The 24,249-nt window shown below is 49.4% G+C and overlaps 1 protein-coding gene across 2 annotated transcripts in view; it reads left to right on the top strand.

Moving 5' to 3' along the window:
* Window positions 1–819: 819 nt before the first annotated feature.
* LOC134949223 (flavin reductase (NADPH)-like) overlaps window positions 820–24,249 on the top strand; it is a 148,579-nt gene continuing 125,149 nt past the window's right edge. Inside the window, exon 1 of one of the 2 annotated variants that reach the window (XM_063937689.1) lies at window positions 820–979. In XM_063937689.1, the coding sequence (XP_063793759.1) occupies window positions 901–979 (79 nt within the window). In that variant the 5' untranslated portion in view covers window positions 820–900. The remainder of the gene's footprint in view (window positions 980–24,249) is intronic. The other variant, XM_063937688.1, reaches the window with a different exon arrangement.

The raw sequence follows: 24,249 nt of genomic DNA on the forward strand, positions 1-24,249 counted from the left end.
ACCTGGCACGCCTGCGTTTTTTAGCACACTCCCTGAAAACGGCCAGTTCCGCCCAGAAACACCCACTTCCTATCAATCACACTACGATCACTCGAGCGATGAAAAAACGTCGCTCGAGCTTGTGCAAATCTACAAAGTTTTGTGTGAAAGTACTTAGTGCATGCGCATTTTTGCCATTTTTTCACTTAATCACTGCACTGCGAAAATCGGCAGCGAGCGATCAACTCGGACTGACCACCCTTGGAAGAGCTGTCCTTCACAATACTAATCGCAACAGTAAGTGCATATGCAATTAGCAACGCAGTGATTAGCGGCAATGTCAATTAGTACATCCTGCCCATAAAGTGGATGGAGATAATGTACCAGCCAATCAGCTCCTAACTGTCATGTTACAGGCTGTTTGAAAAATGGCAGGTAGTAGCTGTTGGTTGATACTTTATCTCTGACTACTTTATCTCCATCAAAGGCTTAGTGGATGGATCGCTATCCCTTTAACCTTTCGTGAACCAGGTGGAAAAATTACCACGCACTTTACATGTGTACTCGCTGCACTAGCGCTTTCTGCACTAAACCACCATCACTATGTACACTGGCAGCGTCACAACTCCAGCTATGTCACACCCCTGCTAGTTCACAGAAGGTTAAACCAGAACACTCATGAGTCAGCCAGCCACAGAACCTGTGTAATTCATGAGTGTCCCGCTTTAAAGGGATAGTATAGTAAGCCGCACCTACCTTGGGGAGACATGGTTGCAGTTAGAATTGATGTCTTGTTGTGTTTGCAGGTCAGCACTCAGGGAGTTACGCTGTGTGAGGCCCCTCCCATTAGGGGTGGAGTCCGGTGAGGCTGGTGCTGCTGTATAACATGCCGTAAGAGGCTGCAAGTTCTGTGTAGTGACAATGGCACCCAAAAACATTGCCCTCTTCGGGGCCACTGGGATGACTGGGAAGGTGATACTGGCACAAGCTCTTGATGCAGGTAACTATAATCCTGTAGCATGATGACAGTATACAGTACTATGCATTTCCTATGGAATAATTATGTGCATACTGTCCTGCATGTTAGGCAGGGTGACACTGGTGTATACTGTGCTGCGTGAGGCAGGGCGACACTGCTGTGTGACAACAGTGTATACTGTGCTGTGTATCAGGCAAGGTTATACCGGTGTATACTGTGCTGCGTGTTGGGTGGGGCGATACCAGTGTATACTTTGCTTAGTGTCAGGCAGGGTGACACCGGTGTACACTGTGCTGCGTGTCATGCAGGGTGACACTAGTGTATACTGTGCTGCGTGTCATGCAGGGTGACACTAGTGTATACTGTGCTGCGTGTCATGCAGGGTGACACTGGTGTATACTGTGCTGCGTGTTGGGCAGGGTGACACTGGTGTATACTGTGCTGCGTGTTGTGCAGTGTGACACCGGTGTATACTGTACTGCGTGTTGTGCAGGGTGACACCAGTGTATACTGTGCTGCATGTTGGGTGGAGCGACACTGGTGTATACTGTGCTGAGTATCAGGCAGGGTGACACCGGTATATACTGTGCTGCGGGTTGGGCAGAGTGACACCGGTGTATACTGTGCTGCGTGTCAGGCAGGGTGACACCAGTGTATACTGTGCTGCATGTCAGGCAGGGTGACACCGGTGTATACTGTGCTGCGGTTAGGCAGGGTGACATTGGTGTATACTGTGCTGCATGTCAGGCAGGGTGACACCGGTGTATACTGTGCTGCGCGTTGTGCAGGGTGACACTGGTGTATACTGTACTGCGTGTCAGGCAGGGTGACACCGATGTATACTGTGCTGTGTGTCAGGCAGGGTGACACTGGTGTATACTGTGCTGTATATCAGGCAGGGTGACACCAGTGTATAATGTGCTGTGTGTCTGGAAGGGTGACACTGGTGTATACTGTGCTGCGTGTCAGGCAGGGTGACACCGATGTATACTGTGCTGTGTGTCAGGCAGGGTGACACTGGTGTATACTGTGCTGCGTGTCAAGCAGGGTGACACCGGTGTATACTGTGCTGTGTGTCAGGCAGGGTGACACTGGTGTATACTGTGCTGTGTGTCAGGCAGGGTGACACCGGTGTATACTGTGCTGTGTGTCAGGCAGGGTGACACCGGTGTATACTGTGCTGTGTGTCAGGCAGGGTGACACCGGTGTATACTGTGCTGTGTGTCAGGCAGGGTGACACTGGTGTATACTGTGCTGCGTGTCAGGCAGGGTGACACTGGTGTATACTGTGCTGCGTGTCAGGCAGGGTGACACCGGTGTATACTGTGCTGTGTGTCAGGCAGGGTGACACCGGTGTATACTGTGCTGTGTGTCAGGCAGGGTGACACCGGTGTATACTGTGCTGTGTGTCAGGCAGGGTGACACCGGTGTATACTGTGCTGCGTGTCAGGCAGGGTGACACTGGTGTATACTGTGCTGCGTGTCAGGCAGGGTGACACCGGTGTATACTGTGCTGTGTCAGGCAGGGTGACACCGGTGTATACTGTGCTGTGTGTCAGGCAGGGTGACACCGGTGTATACTGTGCTGTGTGTCAGGCAGGGTGACACCGGTGTATACTGTGCTGTGTGTCAGGCAGGGTGACACTGGTGTATACTGTGCTGCGTGCCAGGCAGGGTATCACCGGTGTATACTGTGCTGCGTGTCAGGCAGGGTGACACTGGTGTATACTGTGCTGTGTGTCAGGCAGGGTGACACCGGTGTATACTGTGCTGCGTGTCAGGCAGGGTGACACCGGTGTATACGGTGCTGTGTGTCAGGCAGGGTGACACCGGTGTATACTGTGCTGCGTGTCAGGCAGGGTGACACCGGTGTATACTGTGCTGTGTGTCAGGCAGGGTGACACTGGTGTATACTGTGCTGCGTGTCAGGCAGGGTGACACTGGTGTATGCTGTGCTGCGTGTCAGGCAGGGTGACACTGGTGTATACTGTGCTGTGTGTCTGACAGGGTAACACCGGTGTATACAGTGCTGCGTGTCAGGCAGGGTGACACTGGTGTATACTGTGCTGCGTGTCAGGCAGGGTGACACCGGTGTATATGGTGCTGCATGTCAGGCAGGGTGACACTGGTGTATACTGTGCTGCGTGTCAGGCAGGGTGACACTGGTGTATACTGTGCTGCGTGTCAGGCAGGGTGACACTGGTGTATACTGTGCTGCGTGTCAGGCAGGGTGACACTGGTGTATACTGTGCTGCGTGTCAGGCAGGGTGACACTGGTGTATACTGCATACCTCCCAACTATCCCGATTTTCGCGGGACAGTCACTTTTTGGGGGATTGTCCCAGTGTCCCGCGGTGAGGGGGAAAGAGGGGCAGTTGGGAGGCTCCTGTCAGTCACTGCTCTGCCCAGCAGAGCAGCGGTGAATAGACGATGTGCGCATGTGCATAGCGTCTATTCACTGGAGACAGGAGAGGGGGCATGCCAGCAGCTCAGAGAGCGCTGGACATGCCCCCTCAGTGACGGATTCGGGGGGCGTGGCTCACGATCACTGCACTCCCGTGAAATCACGCCCCCTTTTGCAGGCCACACCCTTTCCCCCAAAATCGGTCGCGGCTGCGCAGCACAGATGTCCCTCTGTCCCTGGCTCAAATGTTGGGAGGTATGTATACTGTGCTGCATGTTCTGCAGTGTGACACCGGTGTATATTGTGCTGTGTGTTCTGCAGTGTGACACCGGTGTATACTGTGCTGCGGGTTGTGCAGGGTGACACCGGTGTATACTGTGCTGCGGGTTGTGCAGGGTGACACTGGTGTATACTGTGCTGCGGGTTGTGCAGGGTGACACTGGTGTATACTGTGCTGCGTATTCTTAGTGGTATCCTGAGGGAGAAAGGGCTGATCCTGGAAATATTTTTTAGATGACAACCTCAGGACTGTGAGAGGTGCTGCATGTGTGGTTTGAAGGAGAGGGAGGAATCAAGAATAACACCAAGACAGTGCTGTGAGGCAGCGATGCTAATCATACCCCTTTCAGACTGACAGAGCCGGGACACAACCTGGGAATGACCCCTTTCACACTGCACTTAGACCTGGGATCGACTCGGGAGAGCCCTGTTTACACTGATCCCGGGAAATCCCTGCATTTCATTAGAAATGGACATTTTCCTGGCTCACAAAGCACCTTCAAGAACTGCTTTTTCAGAGTCTTCATTTTATTAACAACTTGCTGTTGTGTACAGATAATTCCTCTGGCTTCAAGCAGCTTTGCAATGTTCTTATAAACAGTAGAGATGAGCGGGTTCGGTTCCTCGGAATCCGAACCCGCCCGAACTTCATGTTTTTTTTCACGGGTCCGAGCGACTCGGATCTTCCCGCCTTGCTCGGTTAACCCGAGCGCGCCCGAACGTCATCATGACGCTGTCGGATTCTCGCGAGGCTCGGATTCTATCGCGAGACTCGGATTCTATATAAGGAGCCGCGCGTCGCCGCCATTTTCACACGTGCATTGAGATTGATAGGGAGAGGACGTGGTTGGCGTCCTCTCCATTTAGATTAGAAGAGAGAGAGTGAGATTGATTTGAGACAGAGACACTTGATTTACTGGAGCTTAGGAGTACTGTAGAGAGTGCAGAGTTTAGTAGTGACTGACCACAGTGACCACCAGACAGTGCAGTTTTATTTAATATAATCCGTTCTCTGCCTGAAAAAAACGATACACAGTGACTCAGTCACATACCATATCTGTGTGCACTGCTCAGCCCAGTGTGCTGCATCATCTATGTATATATCTGACTGTGCTCACACAGCTTATAATTGTGGGGGAGACTGGGGAGCAGTGCCAGTTATAGGTTATAGCAGGAGCCAGGAGTACATATTATTAAAATTAAACAGTGCACACTTTTGCTGCAGGAGTGCCACTGCCAGTGTGACTGACCAGTGCCTGACCACACTGACCACCAGTATAGTTAGTAGTATACTATATTGTGATTGCCTGAAAAAGTTAAACACTCGTCGTGTGACTTGTGTGGTGTTTTTTTTTTTATTCTATAAAAAACTCATTCTGCTGACAGACAGTGTCCAGCAGGTCCGTCATTATATAATATATACCTGTCCGGCTGCAGTAGTGATATATATATATTTTTTATATCATTATTTATCATCCAGTCGCAGCAGACACAGTACGGTAGTTCACGGCTGTAGCTACCTCTGTGTCGGCACTCGGCAGTCCATCCATAATTGTATACCACCTACCCGTGGTTTTTTTTTTCTTTCTTCTTTATACATACATACTACATCTCTTTATCAACCAGTCTATATTAGCAGCAGACACAGTACAGTAGTCCACGGCTGTAGCTACCTCTGTGTCGGCACTCGGCAGTCCATCCATAATTGTATACCACCTACCCGTGGTTTTTTTTTCTTTCTTCTTTATACATACATACTACATCTCATTATCAACCAGTCTATATTAGCAGCAGACACAGTACAGTACGGTAGTCCACGGCTGTAGCTACCTCTGTGTCGGCACTCGGCAGTCCGTCCATAATTGTATACCACCTACCCGTGGTTTTTTTTTCTTTCTTCTTTATACATACATACTACATCTCTTTATCAACCAGTCTATATTAGCAGCAGACACAGTACAGTAGTCCACGGCTGTAGCTACCTCTGTGTCGGCACTCGGCAGTCCATCCATAATTGTATACCACCTACCCGTGGTTTTTTTTTCTTTCTTCTTTATACATACATACTACATCTCTTTATCAACCAGTCTATATTAGCAGCAGACACAGTACAGTAGTCCACGGCTGTAGCTACCTCTGTGTCGGCACTCGGCAGTCCATCCATAATTGTATACCACCTACCCGTGGTTTTTTTTTCTTTCTTCTTTATACATACATACTACATCTCTTTATCAACCAGTCTATATTAGCAGCAGACACAGTACAGTACGGTAGTCCACGGCTGTAGCTACCTCTGTGTCGGCACTCGGCAGTCCGTCCATAATTGTATACCACCTACCCGTGTTTTTTTTTTCTTTCTTCTTTATACATACATACTACATCTCTTTATCAACCAGTCTATATTAGCAGCAGACACAGTACAGTAGTCCACGGCTGTAGCTACCTCTGTGTCGGCACTCGGCAGTCCATCCATAATTGTATACCACCTACCCGTGGTTTTTTTTTCTTTCTTCTTTATACATACATACTACATCTCTTTATTAACCAGTCTATATTAGCAGCAGACACAGTACAGTAGTCCACGGCTGTAGCTACCTCTGTGTCGGCACTCGGCAGTCCATCCATAATTGTATACCACCTACCCGTGGTTTTTTTTTCTTTCTTCTTTATACATACATACTACATCTCTTTATCAACCAGTCTATATTAGCAGCAGACACAGTACAGTACGGTAGTCCACGGCTGTAGCTACCTCTGTGTCGGCACTCGGCAGTCCGTCCATAATTGTATACCACCTACCCGTGGTTTTTTTTTCTTTCTTCTTTATACATACATACTACATCTCTTTATCAACCAGTCTATATTAGCAGCAGACACAGTACAGTACGGTAGTCCACGGCTGTAGCTACCTCTGTGTCGGCACTCGGCAGTCCGTCCATAATTGTATACCACCTACCCGTGGTTTTTTTTTCTTTCTTCTTTATACATACATACTACATCTCTTTATCAACCAGTCTATATTAGCAGCAGACACAGTACAGTACGGTAGTCCACGGCTGTAGCTACCTCTGTGTCGGCACTCGGCAGTCCGTCCATAATTGTATACCACCTACCCGTGGTTTTTTTTTCTTTCTTCTTTATACATACATACTACATCTCTTTATTAACCAGTCTATATTAGCAGCAGACACAGTACAGTAGTCCACGGCTGTAGCTACCTCTGTGTCGGCACTCGGCAGTCCGTCCATAATTGTATACCACCTACCGGTGGTTTTTTTTTCTTTCTTCTTTATACATACATACTACATCTCTTTATCAACCAGTCTATATTAGCAGCAGACACAGTACAGTACGGTAGTCCACGGCTGTAGCTACCTCTGTGTCGGCACTCGGCAGTCCGTCCATAATTGTATACCACCTACCCGTGGTTTTTTTTTCTTTCTTCTTTATACATACATACTACATCTCTTTATTAACCAGTCTATATTAGCAGCAGACACAGTACAGTAGTCCACGGCTGTAGCTACCTCTGTGTCGGCACTCGGCAGTCCATCCATAATTGTATACTAGTATCCATCCATCTCCATTGTTTACCTGAGGTGCCTTTTAGTTGTGCCTATTAAAATATGGAGAACAAAAATGTTGAGGTTCCAAAATTAGGGAAAGATCAAGATCCACTTCCACCTCGTGCTGAAGCTGCTGCCACTAGTCATGGCCGAGACGATGAAATACCAGCAACGTCGTCTGCCAAGGCCGATGCCCAATGTCATAGTACAGAGCATGTCAAATCCAAAACACCAAATATCAGTAAAAAAAGGACTCCAAAACCTAAAATAAAATTGTCGGAGGAGAAGCGTAAACTTGCCAATATGCCATTTACCACACGGAGTGGCAAGGAACGGCTGAGGCCCTGGCCTATGTTCATGGCTAGTGGTTCAGCTTCACATGAGGATGGAAGCACTCAGCCTCTCGCTAGAAAAATGAAAAGACTCAAGCTGGCAAAAGCAGTAGCACCGCAAAGAACTGTGCGTTCTTCGAAATCCCAAATCCACAAGGAGAGTCCGACTCCAATTGTGTCGGTTGCGATGCCTGACCTTCCCAACACTGGACGTGAAGAGCATGCGCCTTCCACCATTTGCACGCCCCCTGCAAGTGATGGAAGGAGCACCCGCAGTCCAGTTCCTGATAGTCAGATTGAAGATGTCAGTGTTGAAGTACACCAGGATGAGGAGGATATGGGTGTTGCTGGCGCTGGGGAGGAAATTGACCAGGAGGATTCTGATGGTGAGGTGGTTTGTTTAAGTCAGGCACCCGGGGAGACACCTGTTGTCCGTGCGAGGAATATGGCCGTTGACATGCCTGGTGAAAATACCAAAAAAATCAGCTCTTCGGTGTGGAAGTATTTCACCAGAAATGCGGACAACAGGTGTCAAGCCGTGTGTTCCCTTTGTCAAGCTGTAATAAGTAGGGGTAAGGACGTTAACCACCTCGGAACATCCTCCCTTATACGTCACCTGCAGCGCATTCATAATAAGTCAGTGACAAGTTCAAAAACTTGGGCCGACAGCGGAAGCAGTCCACTGACCAGTAAATCCCTTCCTCTTGTAACCAAGCTCACGCAAACCACCCCACCAACTCCCTCAGTGTCAATTTCCTCCTTCCCCAGGAATGCCAATAGTCCTGCAGGCCATGTCACTGGCAATTCTGATGATTCCTCTCCTGCCTGGGATTCCTCCGATGCATCCTTGCGTGTAACGCCTACTGCTGCTGGCGCTGCTGTTGTTGCTGCTGGGAGTCGATGGTCATCCCAGAGGGGAAGTCGTAAGACCACTTGTACTACTTCCACCAAGCAATTGACTGTCCAACAGTCCTTTGCGAGGAAGATGAAATATCACAGCAGTCATCCTACTGCAAAGCGGATAACTGAGGCCTTGACATCCTGGGTGGTGAGAAACGTGGTTCCGGTATCCATCATTACTGCAGAGCCAACTAGAGACTTGTTGGAGGTACTGTGTCCCCGGTACCAAATACCATCTAGGTTCCATTTCTCTAGGCAGGCGATACCGAAAATGTACACAGACCTCAGAAAAAGAGTCACCAGTGTCCTAAAAAATGCAGCTGTACCCAATGTCCACTTAACCACGGACAAGTGGAGCAGGGCAGGGTCAGGACTATATGACTGTGACAGCCCACTGGGTAGATGTATGGACTCCCGCCGCAACAACAGCAGCGGCGGCACCAGTAGCAGCATCTCGCAAACGCCAACTCTTTCCTAGGCAGGCTACGCTTTGTATCACCGGTTTCCAGAATACGCACACAGCTGAAAACCTCTTACGGCAACTGAGGAAGATCATCGCGGAATGGCTTACCCCAATTGGACTCTCCTGTGGATTTGTGGCATCGGACAACGCCAGCAATATTGTGTGTGCATTAAATCTGGGCAAATTCCAGCACGTCCCATGTTTTGCACATACCTTGAATTTGGTGGTGCAGAATTTTTTTAAAAACGACAGGGGCGTGCAAGAGATGCTGTCGGTGGCCAGAAGAATTGCGGGACACTTTCGGCGTACAGGCACCACGTACAGAAAACTGGAGCACCACCAAAAACTACTGAACCTGCCCTGCCATCATCTGAAGCAAGAAGTGGTAACGAGGTGGAATTCAACCCTCTATATGCTTCAGAGGTTGGAGGAGCAGCAAAAGGCCATTCAAGCCTATACAATTGAGCACGATATAGGAGGTGGAATGCACCTGTCTCAAGCGCAGTGGAGAATGATTTCAACGTTGTGCAAGGTTCTGATGCCCTTTGAACTTGCCACACGTGAAGTCAGTTCAGACACTGCCAGCCTGAGTCAGGTCATTCCCCTCATCAGGCTTTTGCAGAAGAAGCTGGAGACATTGAAGGAGGAGCTAACACGGAGCGATTCCGCTAGGCATGTGGGACTTGTGGATGGAGCCCTTAATTCGCTTAACAAGGATTCACGGGTGGTCAATCTGTTGAAATCAGAGCACTACATTTTGGCCACCGTGCTCGATCCTAGATTTAAAGCCTACCTTGGATCTCTCTTTCCGGCAGACACAAGTCTGCTGGGGTTGAAAGACCTGCTGGTGAGAAAATTGTCAAGTCAAGCGGAACGCGACCTGTCAACAACATCTCCTCCTTCACATTCTCCCGCAACTGGGGGTGCGAGGAAAAGGCTCAGAATTCCGAGCCCACCCGCTGGCGGTGATGCAGGGCAGTCTGGAGCGACTGCTGATGCTGACATCTGGTCCGGACTGAAGGACCTGACAACGATTACGGACATGTCGTCTACTGTCACTGCATATGATTCTCTCACCATTGAAAGAATGGTGGAGGATTATATGAGTGACCGCATCCAAGTAGGCACGTCACACAGTCCGTACTTATACTGGCAGGAAAAAGAGGCAATTTGGAGGCCCTTGCACAAACTGGCTTTATTCTACCTAAGTTGCCCTCCCACAAGTGTGTACTCCGAAAGAGTGTTTAGTGCCGCCGCTCACCTTGTCAGCAATCGGCGTACAAGGTTACATCCAGAAAATGTGGAGAAGATGATGTTCATTAAAATGAATTATAATCAATTCCTCCGTGGAGACATTCACCAGCAGCAATTGCCTCCACAAAGTACACAGGGTGCTGAGATGGTGGATTCCAGTGGGGACGAATTGATAATCTGTGAGGAGGGGGATGTACACGGTGATATATCGGAGGATGATGATGAGGTGGACATCTTGCCTCTGTAGAGCCAGTTTGTGCAAGGAGAGATTAATTGCTTCTTTTTTGGGGGGGGTCCAAACCAACCCGTCATATCAGTCACAGTCGTGTGGCAGACCCTGTCACTGAAATGATGGGTTGGTTAAAGTGTGCATGTCCTGTTTATACAACATAAGGGTGGGTGGGAGGGCCCAAGGACAATTCCATCTTGCACCTCTTTTTTCTTTTCTTTTTCTTTGCGTCATGTGCTGTTTGGGGAGGGTTTTTTGGAAGGGCCATCCTGCGTGACACTGCAGTGCCACTCCTAGATGGGCCCGGTGTTTGTGTCGGCCACTAGGGTCGCTTATCTTACTCACACAGCGACCTCGGTGCAAATTTTAGGACTAAAAATAATATTGTGAGGTGTGAGGTATTCAGAATAGACTGAAAATGAGTGTAAATTATGGTTTTTGAGGTTAATAATACTTTGGGATCAAAATGACCCCCAAATTCTATGATTTAAGCTGTTTTCTCTAACGTCCTAGTGGATGCTGGGGACTCCGTCAGGACCATGGGGATTAGCGGGCTCCGCAGGAGACAGGGCACATCTAAAAAAGCTTTTAGGTCACATGGTGCGTACTGGCTCCTCCCCCTATGACCCTCCTCCAAGCCTCAGTTAGGTTTTTGTGCCCGTCCGAGAGGGTGCAATCTAGGTGGCTCTCCTAAAGAGCTGTTTAGAAAAGTTTTTTTTTTTTAGGTTTCAATCTCAGTGATTCCTGCTGGCAACAGGATCACTGCATCGAGGGACTTAGGGGAGAGATTTCCAACTCACCTGCGTGCAGGATGGATTGGAGTCTTAGGCTACTGGACACTTAGCTCCAGAGGGAGTCGGAACACAGGTCAGCCTGGGGTTCGTCCCGGAGCCGCGCCGCCGATCCCCCTTACAGACGCTGAAGAGACGGCAGAACGGAGGTCCGGAAAACAGGCGGCAGAAGACTCCACAGTCTTCATGAAGGTAGCGCACAGCACTGCAGCTGTGCGCCATTGTTGTCACACGGCTCACTGACTCAGTCACGGAGGGTGCAGGGCGCTGCTGGGGGCGCCCTGGGCAGCAATATAATTACCTTTAGTGGCAAAATAAATACATCACATATAGCCATTAAGGCTATATGTATGTATTTTAACCCAGGCCAGTTTCTTAAAAACCGGGAGAAAAAGCCCGCCGAAAAAGGGGCGGAGCTTATTCTCCTCAGCACTCAGCGCCATTTTCCTGCTCAGCTCCGCTGGTGAGGAAGGCTCCCAGGACTCTCCCCTGCACTGCACTACAGAAACAGGGTAACAAAGAGAAGGGGGGCATAAATTGGCGATATTTATATATTAAGAGCGCATATATAGTAAACAACACCTTCTAGGGTTGTTTATATACATTTATAGCGCTTTTGGTGTGTGCTGGCAAACTCTCCCTCTGTCTCCCCAAAGGGCTAGGGGGTCCTGTCTTCGATTAGAGCATTCCCTGTGTGGCTGCTGTGTGTCGGTATGTGTGTGTCGACATGTATGAGGACGATGTTGGTGTGGAGGCAGAGCAATTGCCGATGATGGTAATGTCACCCCCTAGGGAGTCGACACCGGAATGGATGGCTTTAGTTATGGAATTACGTGATAATGTCAGCACACTACAAAAGTCAGTTGACGAAATAAGACGCCCGGCAAACCAGTTAGTACCGGTTCAGGCGTCTCAGACACCGTCAGGGGCTGTAAAACGTCCTTTACCTCAGTCAGTCGACACGGGTACCGACACAGATGAATCTAGTGTCGACGGTGAAGAAACAAACGTATTTTCCAATAGGGCCACACGTTATATGATCACGGCAATGAAGGAGGCTTTGCAGATCTCTGATACTGCTGGTACCTCAAAAAGGGGTATTATGTGGGGGGTGAAAAAACTACCTGTATTTTTCCCAGAATCAGAGGAATTGAATGATGTGTGTGATGAAGCGTGGGTTACCCCCGATAGAAAATTGCTAATTTCAAAGAAGTTATTGGCATTATACCCTTTCCCACCAGAGGTTAGGGCGCGCTGGGAAACACCCCCTAGGGTGGATAAGGCGCTCACACGTTTATCAAAGCAAGTGGCGTTGCCGTCTCCTGATACGGCCGCCCTCAAGGATCCAGCAGATAGGAGGCTGGAAACTACACTGAAGAGTATATACACACATACTGGTGTTATACTGCGACCGGCAATAGCCTCAGCCTGGATGTGCAGTGCTGGGGTAGTGTGGTTGGATTCTCTGACTGAAAATATTGAGACCCTGGATAGGGACAGTATTTTATTGACTCTAGAGCAATTAAAGGATGCTTTTCTTTATATGCGAGATGCTCAGAGGGATGTTTGTACTCTAGCATCAAGAGTAAGCGCGATGTCCATATCTGCCAGAAGAAGTTTATGGACGCGACAGTGGTCAGGTGATGCGGATTCCAAGAGGCATATGGAAGTATTGCCATATAAAGGAGAGGAATTGTTTGGGGTCGGTCTTTCGGACCTGGTGACCACGGCAACTGCCGGCAAATCCACCTTTTTACCTCCGACCCCTTCACAACAGAAAAAGACACCGTCTTTTCAGCCGCAGTCCTTTCGCTCCTATAAAAAGCGACCAAAAGGACAGTCTTATCTGCCGAGAGGCAGAGGAAAGGGTAAGAAAGGGCAGCAAGCAGCCCCTGCCCAGGAACAGAAGCCCGCCCCGGCTTCTACAAAGCCATCAGCATGACGCTGGGGCTGTACAAGCGGACTCAGGAACGGTGGGGGGTCGACTCAAGATTTTCAGCAATCAATGGGCTCACTCACAAGTGGACCCGTGGGTCCTGCAGATAATATCTCAGGGTTACATGCTGGAGTTCGAAAGGTTTCCCCCTCGCCGGTTCCTAAAGTCTGCTTTACCAACGTCTCCCTCAGAAAGGACGTCGGTTTTGGAAGCCATTCACAAGCTGTATTCTCAGCAGGTGATAGTCAAGGTACCCCTCCTACAACAGGGAAAGGGGTATTATTCCACACTATTTGTGGTACCGAAGCCGGACGGTTCGGTAAGGCCTATTCTAAATCTGAAATCCTTGAACCTGTACATACAGAAATTCAAGTTCAAGATGGAGTCACTCAGGGCAGTGATAGCGAATCTGGAAGAAGGAGACTTCATGGTGTCCTTGGACATAAAAGATGCTTATCTACATGTCCCGATTTACCCCTCACACCAAGGGTATCTCAGGTTCGTGATACAAGACTGTCATTATCAGTTTCAAACGCTGCCGTTTGGTTTGTCCACGGCCCCTCGGGTCTTTACCAAGGTAATGACCGAAATGATGGTTCTTCTACGAAGAAAAGGCGTATTAATTATCCCTTACTTGGACGATCTCCTGATAAGGGCAAAGTCCAGAGAACAGCTGGAAGTCGGTGTGGCGCTAACACAAGTAGTGCTTCAGCAACACTGGTGGATTCTAAATCTTCCAAAATCTCAATTGACCCCGACAACGCATCTGCTGTTCCTGGGTATGATTCTGGACACGGTTCAGAAAAAGGTATTTCTCCCGGAAGAGAAAGCAAGGGAGTTATCCGAACTTGTCAGGAACCTCCTAAAACCAGGAACTGTGTCAGTACATCAATGCACAAGAGTCCTGGGAAAGATGGTGGCTTCGTACGAAGCGATTCCATTCGGCAGATTCCATGCACGGACATTTCAGTGGGATCTGCTGGACAAATGGTCCGGATCGCATCTGCACATGCATCAGCGGATAACACTGTCACCGAGAACAAGGTTGTCTCTCCTGTGGTGGTTGCAGACTGCCCATCTGTTAGTGGGCCGCAGATTCGGCATACAGGACTGGGTCCTGGTGACTACGGATGCCAGCCTACGAGGTTGGGGAGCAGTCACAAAGGGAAGAAACTTCCAGGGCGTGTGGTCAAACCTGGAGACGTCTCTTCACATAAATATACTGGAGCTAAGAGCGATCTACAATGCTCTAAGTCTGGCAAAACCGCTGCTTCAGGGTCAGCCGGTGTTGATCCAGTCCGACAACATCACGGCAGTCGCCCACGTAAACCGACAAGGCGGCACGAGAAGCAGGAGTGCAATGGCAGAAGCTGCAAGGATTCTGCGCTGGGCGGAGAATCATGTCATAGCACTGTCAGCAGTGTTCATCCCGGGAGTGGACAACTGGGAAGCAGATTTCCTCAGCAGACACGACCTTCACCCGGGAGAGTGGGGACTTCATCCAGAAGTTTTCCACATGATTGTGAACCGTTGGGAAAAACCAAAGGTGGACATGATGGCGTCTCGCCTCAACAAAAAATTGGACAGGTATTGCGCCAGGTCAAGAGACCCTCAGGCAATAGCTGTGGACGCTCTGGTAACACCGTGGGTGTACCAGTCAGTGTATGTGTTCCCTCCTCTGCCTCTCATACCAAAGGTACTGAGAATTATACGGAAAAGAGGAGTAAGAACAATACTGGTGGCTCTGGACGGGCCAAGAAGAACTTGGTATCCGGAACTTCAAGAGATGCTCACGGAGGATCCGTGGCCTCTACCTCTAAGAAGGGATCTGCTTCAGCAGGGACCTTGTATGTTCCAAGACTTACCGCGTCTGCGTTTGACGGCATGGCGGTTGAACGCCGGATTCTAAAAGAAAAGGGCATTCCAGAGGAAGTTATTCCTACCTTGATTAAGGCTAGAAAGGAAGTGACTGTACAACATTATCACCGCATTTGGCGGAAATATGTTGCGTGGTGTGAGGCCAAGAAGGCTCCAACGGAAGAATTTCAATTGGGTCGATTCTTACATTTCCTGCAAGCAGGATTGTCTATGGGCCTAAAATTGGGGTCCATTAAAGTTCAAATTTCGGCCTTATCAATTTTCTTCCAGAAGGAATTGGCGTCAGTGCCTGAAGTACAAACTTTTGTCAAAGGTGTACTACATATACAACCCCCAATAGTGCCTCCAGTGGCACCGTGGGATTTGAACGTGGTTCTAAATTTTCTCAAATCTCATTGGTTTGAGCCTTTAAAATCGGTAGAATTAAAATACCTTACATGGAAGGTAACCATGCTGTTGGCCCTGGCTTCAGCCAGGAGAGTTTCAGAGTTGGCAGCTTTGTCATACAAGAGCCCATATCTGATATTCCATTCGGACAGGGCAGAATTGAGGACACGTCCTCAATTTCTCCCTAAGGTGGTTTCGGCATTTCACTTGAACCAGCCTATTGTGGTGCCTGCGGCTACTAGCGACTTGGAGGACTCCAAGTTACTGGACGTTGTCAGAGCATTAAAAATATATATTTCAAGGACAGCTGGAGTCAGAAAATCTGACTCGTTGTTTACATTGTATGCACCCAACAAGATGGGTGCTCCTGCGTCTAAACAGACGATTGCACGTTGGATCTGTAGCACAATCCAACTTGCACATTCTGTGGCAGGCGTGCCACAGCCTAAATCTGTAAAGGCCCACTCCACAAGGAAGGTGGGCTCATCTTGGGCGGCTGCCCGAGGGGTCTCGGCATTACAACTTTGCCGAGCAGCTACGTGGTCAGGGGAGAACACGTTTGTAAAATTTTACAAATTTGATACTCTGGCTAAAGAGGACCTGGAGTTTTCTCATTCGGTGCTGCAGAGTCATCCGCACTCTCCCGCCCGTTTGGGAGCTTTGGTATAATCCCCATGGTCCTGACGGAGTCCCCAGCATCCACTAGGACGTTAGAGAAAATAAGAATTTACTTACCGATAATTCTATTTCTCATAGTCCGTAGTGGATGCTGGGCGCCCATCCCAAGTGCGGATTGTCTGCAATGCTTGTACATAGTTATTGTTACAAAATCGGGTTATTACTGTTGTTGTGAGCCATCTTTTCAGAGGCTACTTCGTTTTGTTATCATACTGTTAACTGGGTTCAGATCACAAGTTGTACGGTGTGATTGGTGTGGCTGGTATGAGTCTTACCCGGGATTCAAGATCCTTCCTTATTGTGTACGCTCGTCCGGGCACAGTACCTAACTGAGGCTTGGAGGAGGGTCATAGGGGGAGGAGCCAGTACGCACCATGTGACCTAAAAGCTTTTTTAGATGTGCCCTGTCTCCTGCGGAGCCCGCTAATCCCCATGGTCCTGACGGAGTCCCCAGCATCCACTACGGACTATGAGAAATAGAATTATCGGTAAGTAAATTCTTATTTTTTAGGGTTTTTTGAAAAAAAACACCCGAATCCAAAACACACCCGAATCCGACAAAAAAAATTCGGTGAGGTTTTGCCAAAACGCGGTCGAACCCAAAACACGGCCGCGGAACCGAACCCAAAACCAAAACACAAAACCCGAAAAATTTCAGGCGCTCATCTCTAATAAACAGTAGCATCCTTCCCTGTGCCTGTTTTCTGTCTCTTTATTTCCTCCTCCCTCCTTATGCTGAGCAGCTCTCTGATCTCCTGATCTCTCCAGGTCGCCATATTGCCTGTCTCCTCCGCTTTCCCGGGCTCTGGATGATGACATCATCTTTTCTGAGCCCAAGAAAGCTCCAATGAGAGGCCTTATAACAGTCCCGTGTACTGAATACCGGGTAGGGCCCATTCACACTGCACCGCATCCCGGGTCCATTCCGGATTCAACCCAGGTCGAGACCTGGGATGAAATGCCTGGATGCTCTTTCAGGACCCTTTCACACTGAGCAAATTCCCAGGTTGATGCGCGTTTGTCAGTCTGAAAGGGGTATCACTATATCATAGTGCCGCTCATCTCCAATATAGTAGCCCAGATCTGTGGTTACCACCCTCCATAAATATACATAGTGTCTCTCGCTCTTTGACAGTACAGGCCACCCGTAAATCCTGGTTTGATTGAAGGCCAGTACTGACGGGAGAGATGTGTGCTGAGCGATCTTAACACAGACCGCTCAGCACACATCTCTCCCCCCGCTCAGCACAGCTCCCTTTCTGGGAATGAGCCTCGACATGGAAGTGCAGAGGGTGTTTCTTCCAGAGGAAAGAGCGTTGGTGATACGAACAATGGTCTGGGATGTCCTGAAGCCAGCCCGGGTGTCGGTTCATCAGGGCATTCGCCTTCTGGGGAAAATGGTGGCCTCTTACGAGGCTCTGCAGTACGGGAGGTTTCATGCTCAGTCCTTCCAGCTGGATCTCCTGGACAAGTGGTTGGGATCTCATCTCACATGCACCAGAGAAAACGTCTGTCGCCAAAGGCCAGGATTTCACTCCTCTGGTGGCTTCAATTACCTCGCCTTCTAGAGCAGTGATTTTCAACCTTTTTTCTCTAACGTCCTAGTGGATGCTGGGGACTCCGTAAGGACCATGGGGAATAGACGGGCTCCGCAGGAGACTGGGCACTCTAAGAAAGATTTAGTACTACTGGTGTGCACTGGCTCCTCCCTCTATGCCCCTTCTCCAGACCTCAGTTAGAATCTGTGCCCGGCCAGAGCTGGGTGCTTTTAGTGAGCTCTCCTGAGCTTGCTAATAAGAAAGTATTTTAGTTAGGTTTTTTATTTTCAGTGAGCTTCTGCTGGCAACAGACTCTCTGCTACGTGGCACTGAGGGGAGAGAAGCAAACCTACTAACTGCGGCTAGGTTGCGCTTCTTAGGCTACTGGACACCATTAGCTCCAGAGGGTTCGAACACAGGATCTTAACCTTGGTCGTCCGTTCCCGGAGCCGCGCCGCCATCCCCCTCGCAGAGCCAGAAGACAGAAGCCGGCAGAAGCAAGAAGACATCGAAATCGGCGGCAGAAGACTCCTGTCTTCACATGAGGTAGCGCACAGCACTGCAGCTGTGCGCCATTGCTCCCACACTACCCGCACACTCCGGTCACTGTAGAGTGCAGGGCGCACGGGGGGGCGCCCTGGGCAGCAATTATGATACCTCTTGGCAAAAAGGCACATATATACAGCTGGGCACTGTATATATGTACGAGCCCCTGCCATTATTTTTACACAGAAGCGGGACAGAAGCCCGCCGCTGAGGGGGCGGGGCCTTCTTCCTCAGCACTCACCAGCGCCATTTTCTCTCCACAGCTCCGCTGAGAGGAAGCTCCCCAGGCTCTCCCCTGCAGTCTCAAGGTAGAAAAAGGGTAAAAAAGAGAGGGGGGGGGGGCACATAAATTTAGGCGCATTTATCATTATACAGCAGCTACTGGGTAAACACTAAGTTACTGTGTAATTCCTGGGTTATATAGCGCTGGGGTGTGTGCTGGCATACTCTCTCTCTGTCTCCCCAAAAGGCCTTGTGGGGGTCCTGTCCTCATATAGAGCATCCCCTGTGTGTGTGTGTGTGTGTGTGTGTGTGTGTGTGTGTGTGTGTGCGGTGTGTCGGTACGTTTGTGTCGACATGTTTGACGAGGAAGGGTACGTGGAGGTAGAACAGGTGCAAATGAATGTGGTGTCGCCGCCGACGGTGCCGACACCTGATTGGATGGATATGTGGAAGGTGTTAAATGATAACGTAAACTCCTTGCATAAAAGGTTGGATAAAGCTGATGTCTTGGGACAGTCAGGGTCTCAACCCATGTCTGATCCTACAACTCAGAGGCCGTCAGGGTCTCAAAAGCGCCCACTATCCCAGATTGTTGACACAGATATCGACACGGATTCTGACTCCAGTGTCGATGGCAATGATGCAAAGTTGCAGCCTAAAATGACTAAAGCCATCCGCTACATGATTATAGCAATGAAGGATGTATTGCACATATCGGAGGAAAACTCTGTCCCTGACAAGAGGGTTTATATGTTTGGGGAGAAAAAGCAAGAAGTGACTTTTCCCCCTTCACATGAATTAAACGAATTATGTGAAAAAGCGTGGGATTCTCCTGATAGGAAAGTACTGATTTCCAAAAGATTACTTATGGCGTATCCTTTCCCGCCAACGGACAGGTTACGCTGGGAATCCTCCCCTAGGGTAGACAAAGCGTTGACGCGCTTATCTAAGAAGGTGGCCCTGCCGTCACAGGATACGGCCGCCCTAAAGGATCCTGCGGATAGGAAGCAGGAAGCTATCCTGAAGTCTGTTTATACACATTCTGGTACTCTACTGAGGCCAGCAATTGCTTCGGCCTGGATGTGTAGTGCTGTAGCAGCATGGACAGATACTCTGTCTGAGGAGATAGATACCCTGGACAGGGAGACTATTTTACTGACCCTAGGACATATCAAAGACGCTGTCCTATATATGAGGGATGCCCAGAGGGACATTTGCCTGTTGAGCTCTAGAATAAACGCAATGTCGATTTCTGCCAGAAGGGTCTTATGGATTCGGCAATGGACAGGTGATGCCGACTCTAAAAAACACATGGAGGTTTTACCTTACAAGGGTGAGGAATTGTTTGGGGACGGTCTCTCTGACCTAGTTTCCACAGCTACGGCTGGGAAGTCAAATTTTTTACCATATATTCCCTCACAGCCAAAGAAAGCACCGTATTACCAAATGCAGTCCTTTCGTTCACAAAAAAGCAAGAAAGTACGAGGTGCATCCTTTCATGCCAGAGGCAGGGGTAGAGGAAAGAAGCTGCACCATGCAGCTAGTTCCCAGTAACAAAAGTCCTGCCCGGCTTCCACTAAATCCACCGCATGACGCTGGGGCTCCACAGGCGGAGCCAGGAGCGGTGGGGGCGCGTCTCCGAAATTTCAGCCATCAGTGGGTTCGCTCACGGGTGGATCCTTGGGCTATACAAATTGTGTCTCAGGGATTCAAGCTGGAATTCGAAGTGACGCCACCTCACCGTTACCTAAAATCGGCCCTGCCAGCTTCCCCCATAGAAAGGGAGGTAGTGTTAGTGGCGATTCGCAAGTTATATCTCCAGCAGGTGGTGGTAAAGGTTCCCCTCCTTCAACAGGGAAGGGGTTACTATTCCACTATGTTTGTGGTACCGAAACCTGACGGTTCGGTCAGGCCCATTTTGAATTTAAAATCCCTGAACATTTATCTGAAGAAATTCAAGTTCAAAATGGAATCGCTCAGAGCGGTCATTGCAAGCCTGGAAGAGGGGGATTTTATGGTGTCTCTGGACATCAAGGATGCTTACTTGCATGTCCCCATTTATCCACCTCATCAGGAGTACCTCAGGTTTGTGGTACAGGACTGTCATTACCAATTCCAGACGTTGCCGTTTGGCTTGTCCACGGCACCGAGAATATTTACCAAGGTAATGGCGGAGATGATGGTGCTCCTTCGAAACCAAGGAGTTACAATTATCCCATACTTGGACGATCTCCTCATAAAGGCGAGGTCCAGGGAGCAGATGCTGATCAGCGTAGCACACTCTCGGGAAGTGTTGCGATAGCATGGCTGGATTCTGAATATTCCAAAGTCGCAGCTGATTCCTACGACGCGTCTGCCCTTCCTGGGCATTATTCTGGACACAGACCAGAAGAAGGTGTTTCTCCCGGAGGAGAAGGCTCAGGAGCTCGTGACTCTGGTCAGAGACCTCCTAAAACTAAAACAGGTATCGGTGCATCACTGCACGCGAGTCCTGGGAAAGATGGTGGCGTCATACGAAGTCATTCCCTTCGGCAGGTTCCATGCGAGGATCTTTCAGTGGGATCTGTTGGACAAGTGGTCCGGATCGCATCTTCAGATGCATCGGCTGATCACCCTGTCCCCCAGGGCCAGGGTGTCTCTTCTGTGGTGGCTGCAGAGTGCTCACCTTCTCGAGGGCCGCAGGTTCGGCATACAGGACTGGGTCCTGGTGACCACAGATGCAAGCCTCCGAGGATGGGGGGCAGTCACTCAGGGAAGAAACTTCCAAGGGTTGTGGTCAAGTCAGGAGACTTGTCTGCACATCAATATCCTGGAACTAAGGGCCATATACAACGCCCTGAGTCAAGCGGAGCCTCTGCTTCGAAACCAACCAGTGCTGATTCAGTCAGACAACATCACTGCAGTGGCCCATGTAAACCATCATGGCGGCACAAGAAGCAGGGTGGCAATGGCGGAAGCCACCAGGATTCTTCGGTGGGCGGAGAATCACGTGCAAGCACGGTCAGCAGTGTTCATTCCGGGAGTGGACAACTGGGAAGCAGACTTCCTCAGCAGACACGACCTCCACCCGGGAGAGTGGGGACTTCATCAGGAAGTCTTCACGCAGATTGCAAATCGATGGGAACTGCCACAGGTGGACATGATGGCGTCCCGCCTCAACAAAAAGCTAAAAAGGTATTGCGCCAGGTCAAGGGACCCTCAGGCGATAGCTGTGGACGCACTAGTAACACCGTGGGTGTTCCAGTCGGTCTATGTGTTTCCTCCTCTTCCTCTCATTCCCAAGGTGCTGAGAATCGTAAGAAAAAGAGGAGTGAGAACAATACTCATTGTTCCGGATTGGCCAAGAAGGACTTGGTACCCGGAACTGCAAGAAGTGCTCACAGAGGACTCATGGCCTCTGCCTCTCAGACAGGACCTGTTGCAACAAGGGCCCTGTCTGTTCCAAGATTTACCGAGGCTGCGTTTGACGGCATGGCGGTTGAACGCCGGATCCTAGCGGAAAAAGGCATTCCGGATGAAGTTATTTCTACGCTGATAAAGGCTAGGAAGGACGTGACAGCAAAGCATTATCACCGTATATGGCGAAAATATGTTGCTTGGTGTGAGGCCAGGAAGGCCCCTACAGAGGAATTCCAGCTGGGCCGATTCCTGCACTTCCTACAGTCAGGAGTGACTATGGGCCTAAAATTAGGGTCCATAAAGGTCCAGATTTCGGCCCTATCCATTTTCTTTCAAAAAGAACTGGCTTCACTTCCTGAGGTTCAGACGTTTGTTAAGGGAGTGCTGCATATTTCAGCCCCCTTTTGTGCCACCAGTGGCACCTTGGGATCTTAACGTGGTGTTGGGTTTCCTGAAATCCCACTGGTTTGAGCCACTTAAGACCGTGGAGCTAAAGTATCTCACATGGAAAGTGGTCATGCTGTTGGCCTTAGCTTCGGCTAGGTGTGTGTCAGAATTGGCGGCTTTGTCATGTAAAAGCCCCTATCTGGTTTTCCATATGGACAGGGCAGAATTGCGGACTCGTCCGCAATTTCTGCCAAAGGTGGTGTCATCTTTTCATTTGAACCAACCTATTGTGGTGCCTGCGGCTACTCGTGACTTGGAGGATTCCAAGTTGCTGGACGTAGTCAGGGCTTTGAAGATTTATGTAACCAGAACGGCTGGAGTCAGGAAGACTGACTCGCTGTTTATCCTGTATGCATCCAACAAGCTGGGTGCTCCTGCTTCAAAGCAAACTATTGTTGCTCGCTGGATCTGTAACACGATTCAGCAGGCTCATTCTGCGGCTGGATTGCCGCATCCAAAATCAGTGAAAGCCCATTCCACAAGGAAGGTGGGCTCTTCTTGGGCGGCTGCCCGAGGGGTCTCGGCATTACAGCTTTGCCGAGCTGCTACTTGGTCGGGTTCAAACACATTTGCAAAATTCTACAAGTTTGATACCCTGTCTGATGAGGACCTTGTGTTTGCCCATTCGGTGCTGCAGAGTCATCCGCACTCTCCCGCCCGTTTGGGTGCTTTGGTATAATCCCCATGGTCCTTACGGAGTCCCCAGCATCCACTAGGACGTTAGAGAAAATAAGATTTTACTCACCGGTAAATCTATTTCTCGTAGTCCGTAATGGATGCTGGGCGCCCGTCCCAAGTGCGGACTTTCTGCAATACGTGTATATAGTTATTGCTTAATAAAGGGTTATGTTATGTTGGCATCCATTGGTTGATGCTCTGTTGTTTGTTTATACTGTTAACTGGGTAAGTTTATCACAAGTTATACGGTGTGATTGGTGTGGCTGGTATGAGTCTTACCCTGGATTCCAAAATCCTTTCCTTGTAATGTCAGCTCTTCCGGGCACAGTTTCCTTAACTGAGGTCTGGAGGAGGGGCATAGAGGGAGGAGCCAGTGCACACCAGTAGTACTAAATCTTTCTTAGAGTGCCCAGTCTCTTGCGGAGCCCATCTATTCCCCATGGTCCTTACGGAGTCCCCAGCATCCACTACGGACTACGAGAAATAGATTTACCGGTGAGTAAAATCTTATTTTTACTCGTGGAACACTGAACAATATTTTAAAATTGCCAAGGCACACCATCAGTTCCCCACAGAAAAAAAAAACAAAAAACACACATTGGCCCTCATAGTAAAAAAAAAAAATCCACACATACACTGGCCAACACAGAAAAAAAATTGCTCCCCACAAAAATCATATTGATCCCTACATAAATCCTATTGCTCCACACATGAATTATTCACATTGTTCCCCCCATAAATCCATAAATCCTTATTCTCGCCACATAATTCCTATTGTTCCCCACAAGAGAAAAAAAATAACAAATATTAGCCACTACCGGTCAGCTGTCGTCTTCCCTGTCCCTCAGTGGCGGGGGTTGTTCAAAGTGGAGTGCTGCGAATACTGAGCAGCGGGCGGTCGGGCAGGTGTGGATGTGGGTGAGCAAGGAAAGCTGTGTATGCAGGCAGGAACTGGAAGATGTCTATGCAGGCGGGTGGGCTGGCTGGGTGGTGAGACGCGGTGTCTGTGACCTATGATATCACACCGCCGCGTCTACAAGGCATACGTCACGGCCGGAGCATGACTGATCCTCTAAGAAGAGCCCAGGCCAACAGTTCACTCTAAAGGTGCAGGAAGCTGCTCTGGCTCCGCGGCACACCTTGCAACTGGTCGCGGCACACTAGTGTGCCACTGCACACTGGTTGAAAAAGCCTGTTCTAGAGGGCCGCTGGTTCGGGATTCAGGACAATACAAGGTTACCCATTATTAATGTCTCCCTGTATTAATTGTACCCACTTCAGGTTTTCATTTCCAACACTTTACAGACACAGCACTTACTAAAGTAGTGAATGATCTGGTCACTGCAAAGTCACTTCTTATTCTT

Source organism: Pseudophryne corroboree, chromosome 8 (assembly GCF_028390025.1).
Source record: "Pseudophryne corroboree isolate aPseCor3 chromosome 8, aPseCor3.hap2, whole genome shotgun sequence".
NCBI classification, from domain to species: Eukaryota; Metazoa; Chordata; class Amphibia; order Anura; family Myobatrachidae; genus Pseudophryne; species Pseudophryne corroboree.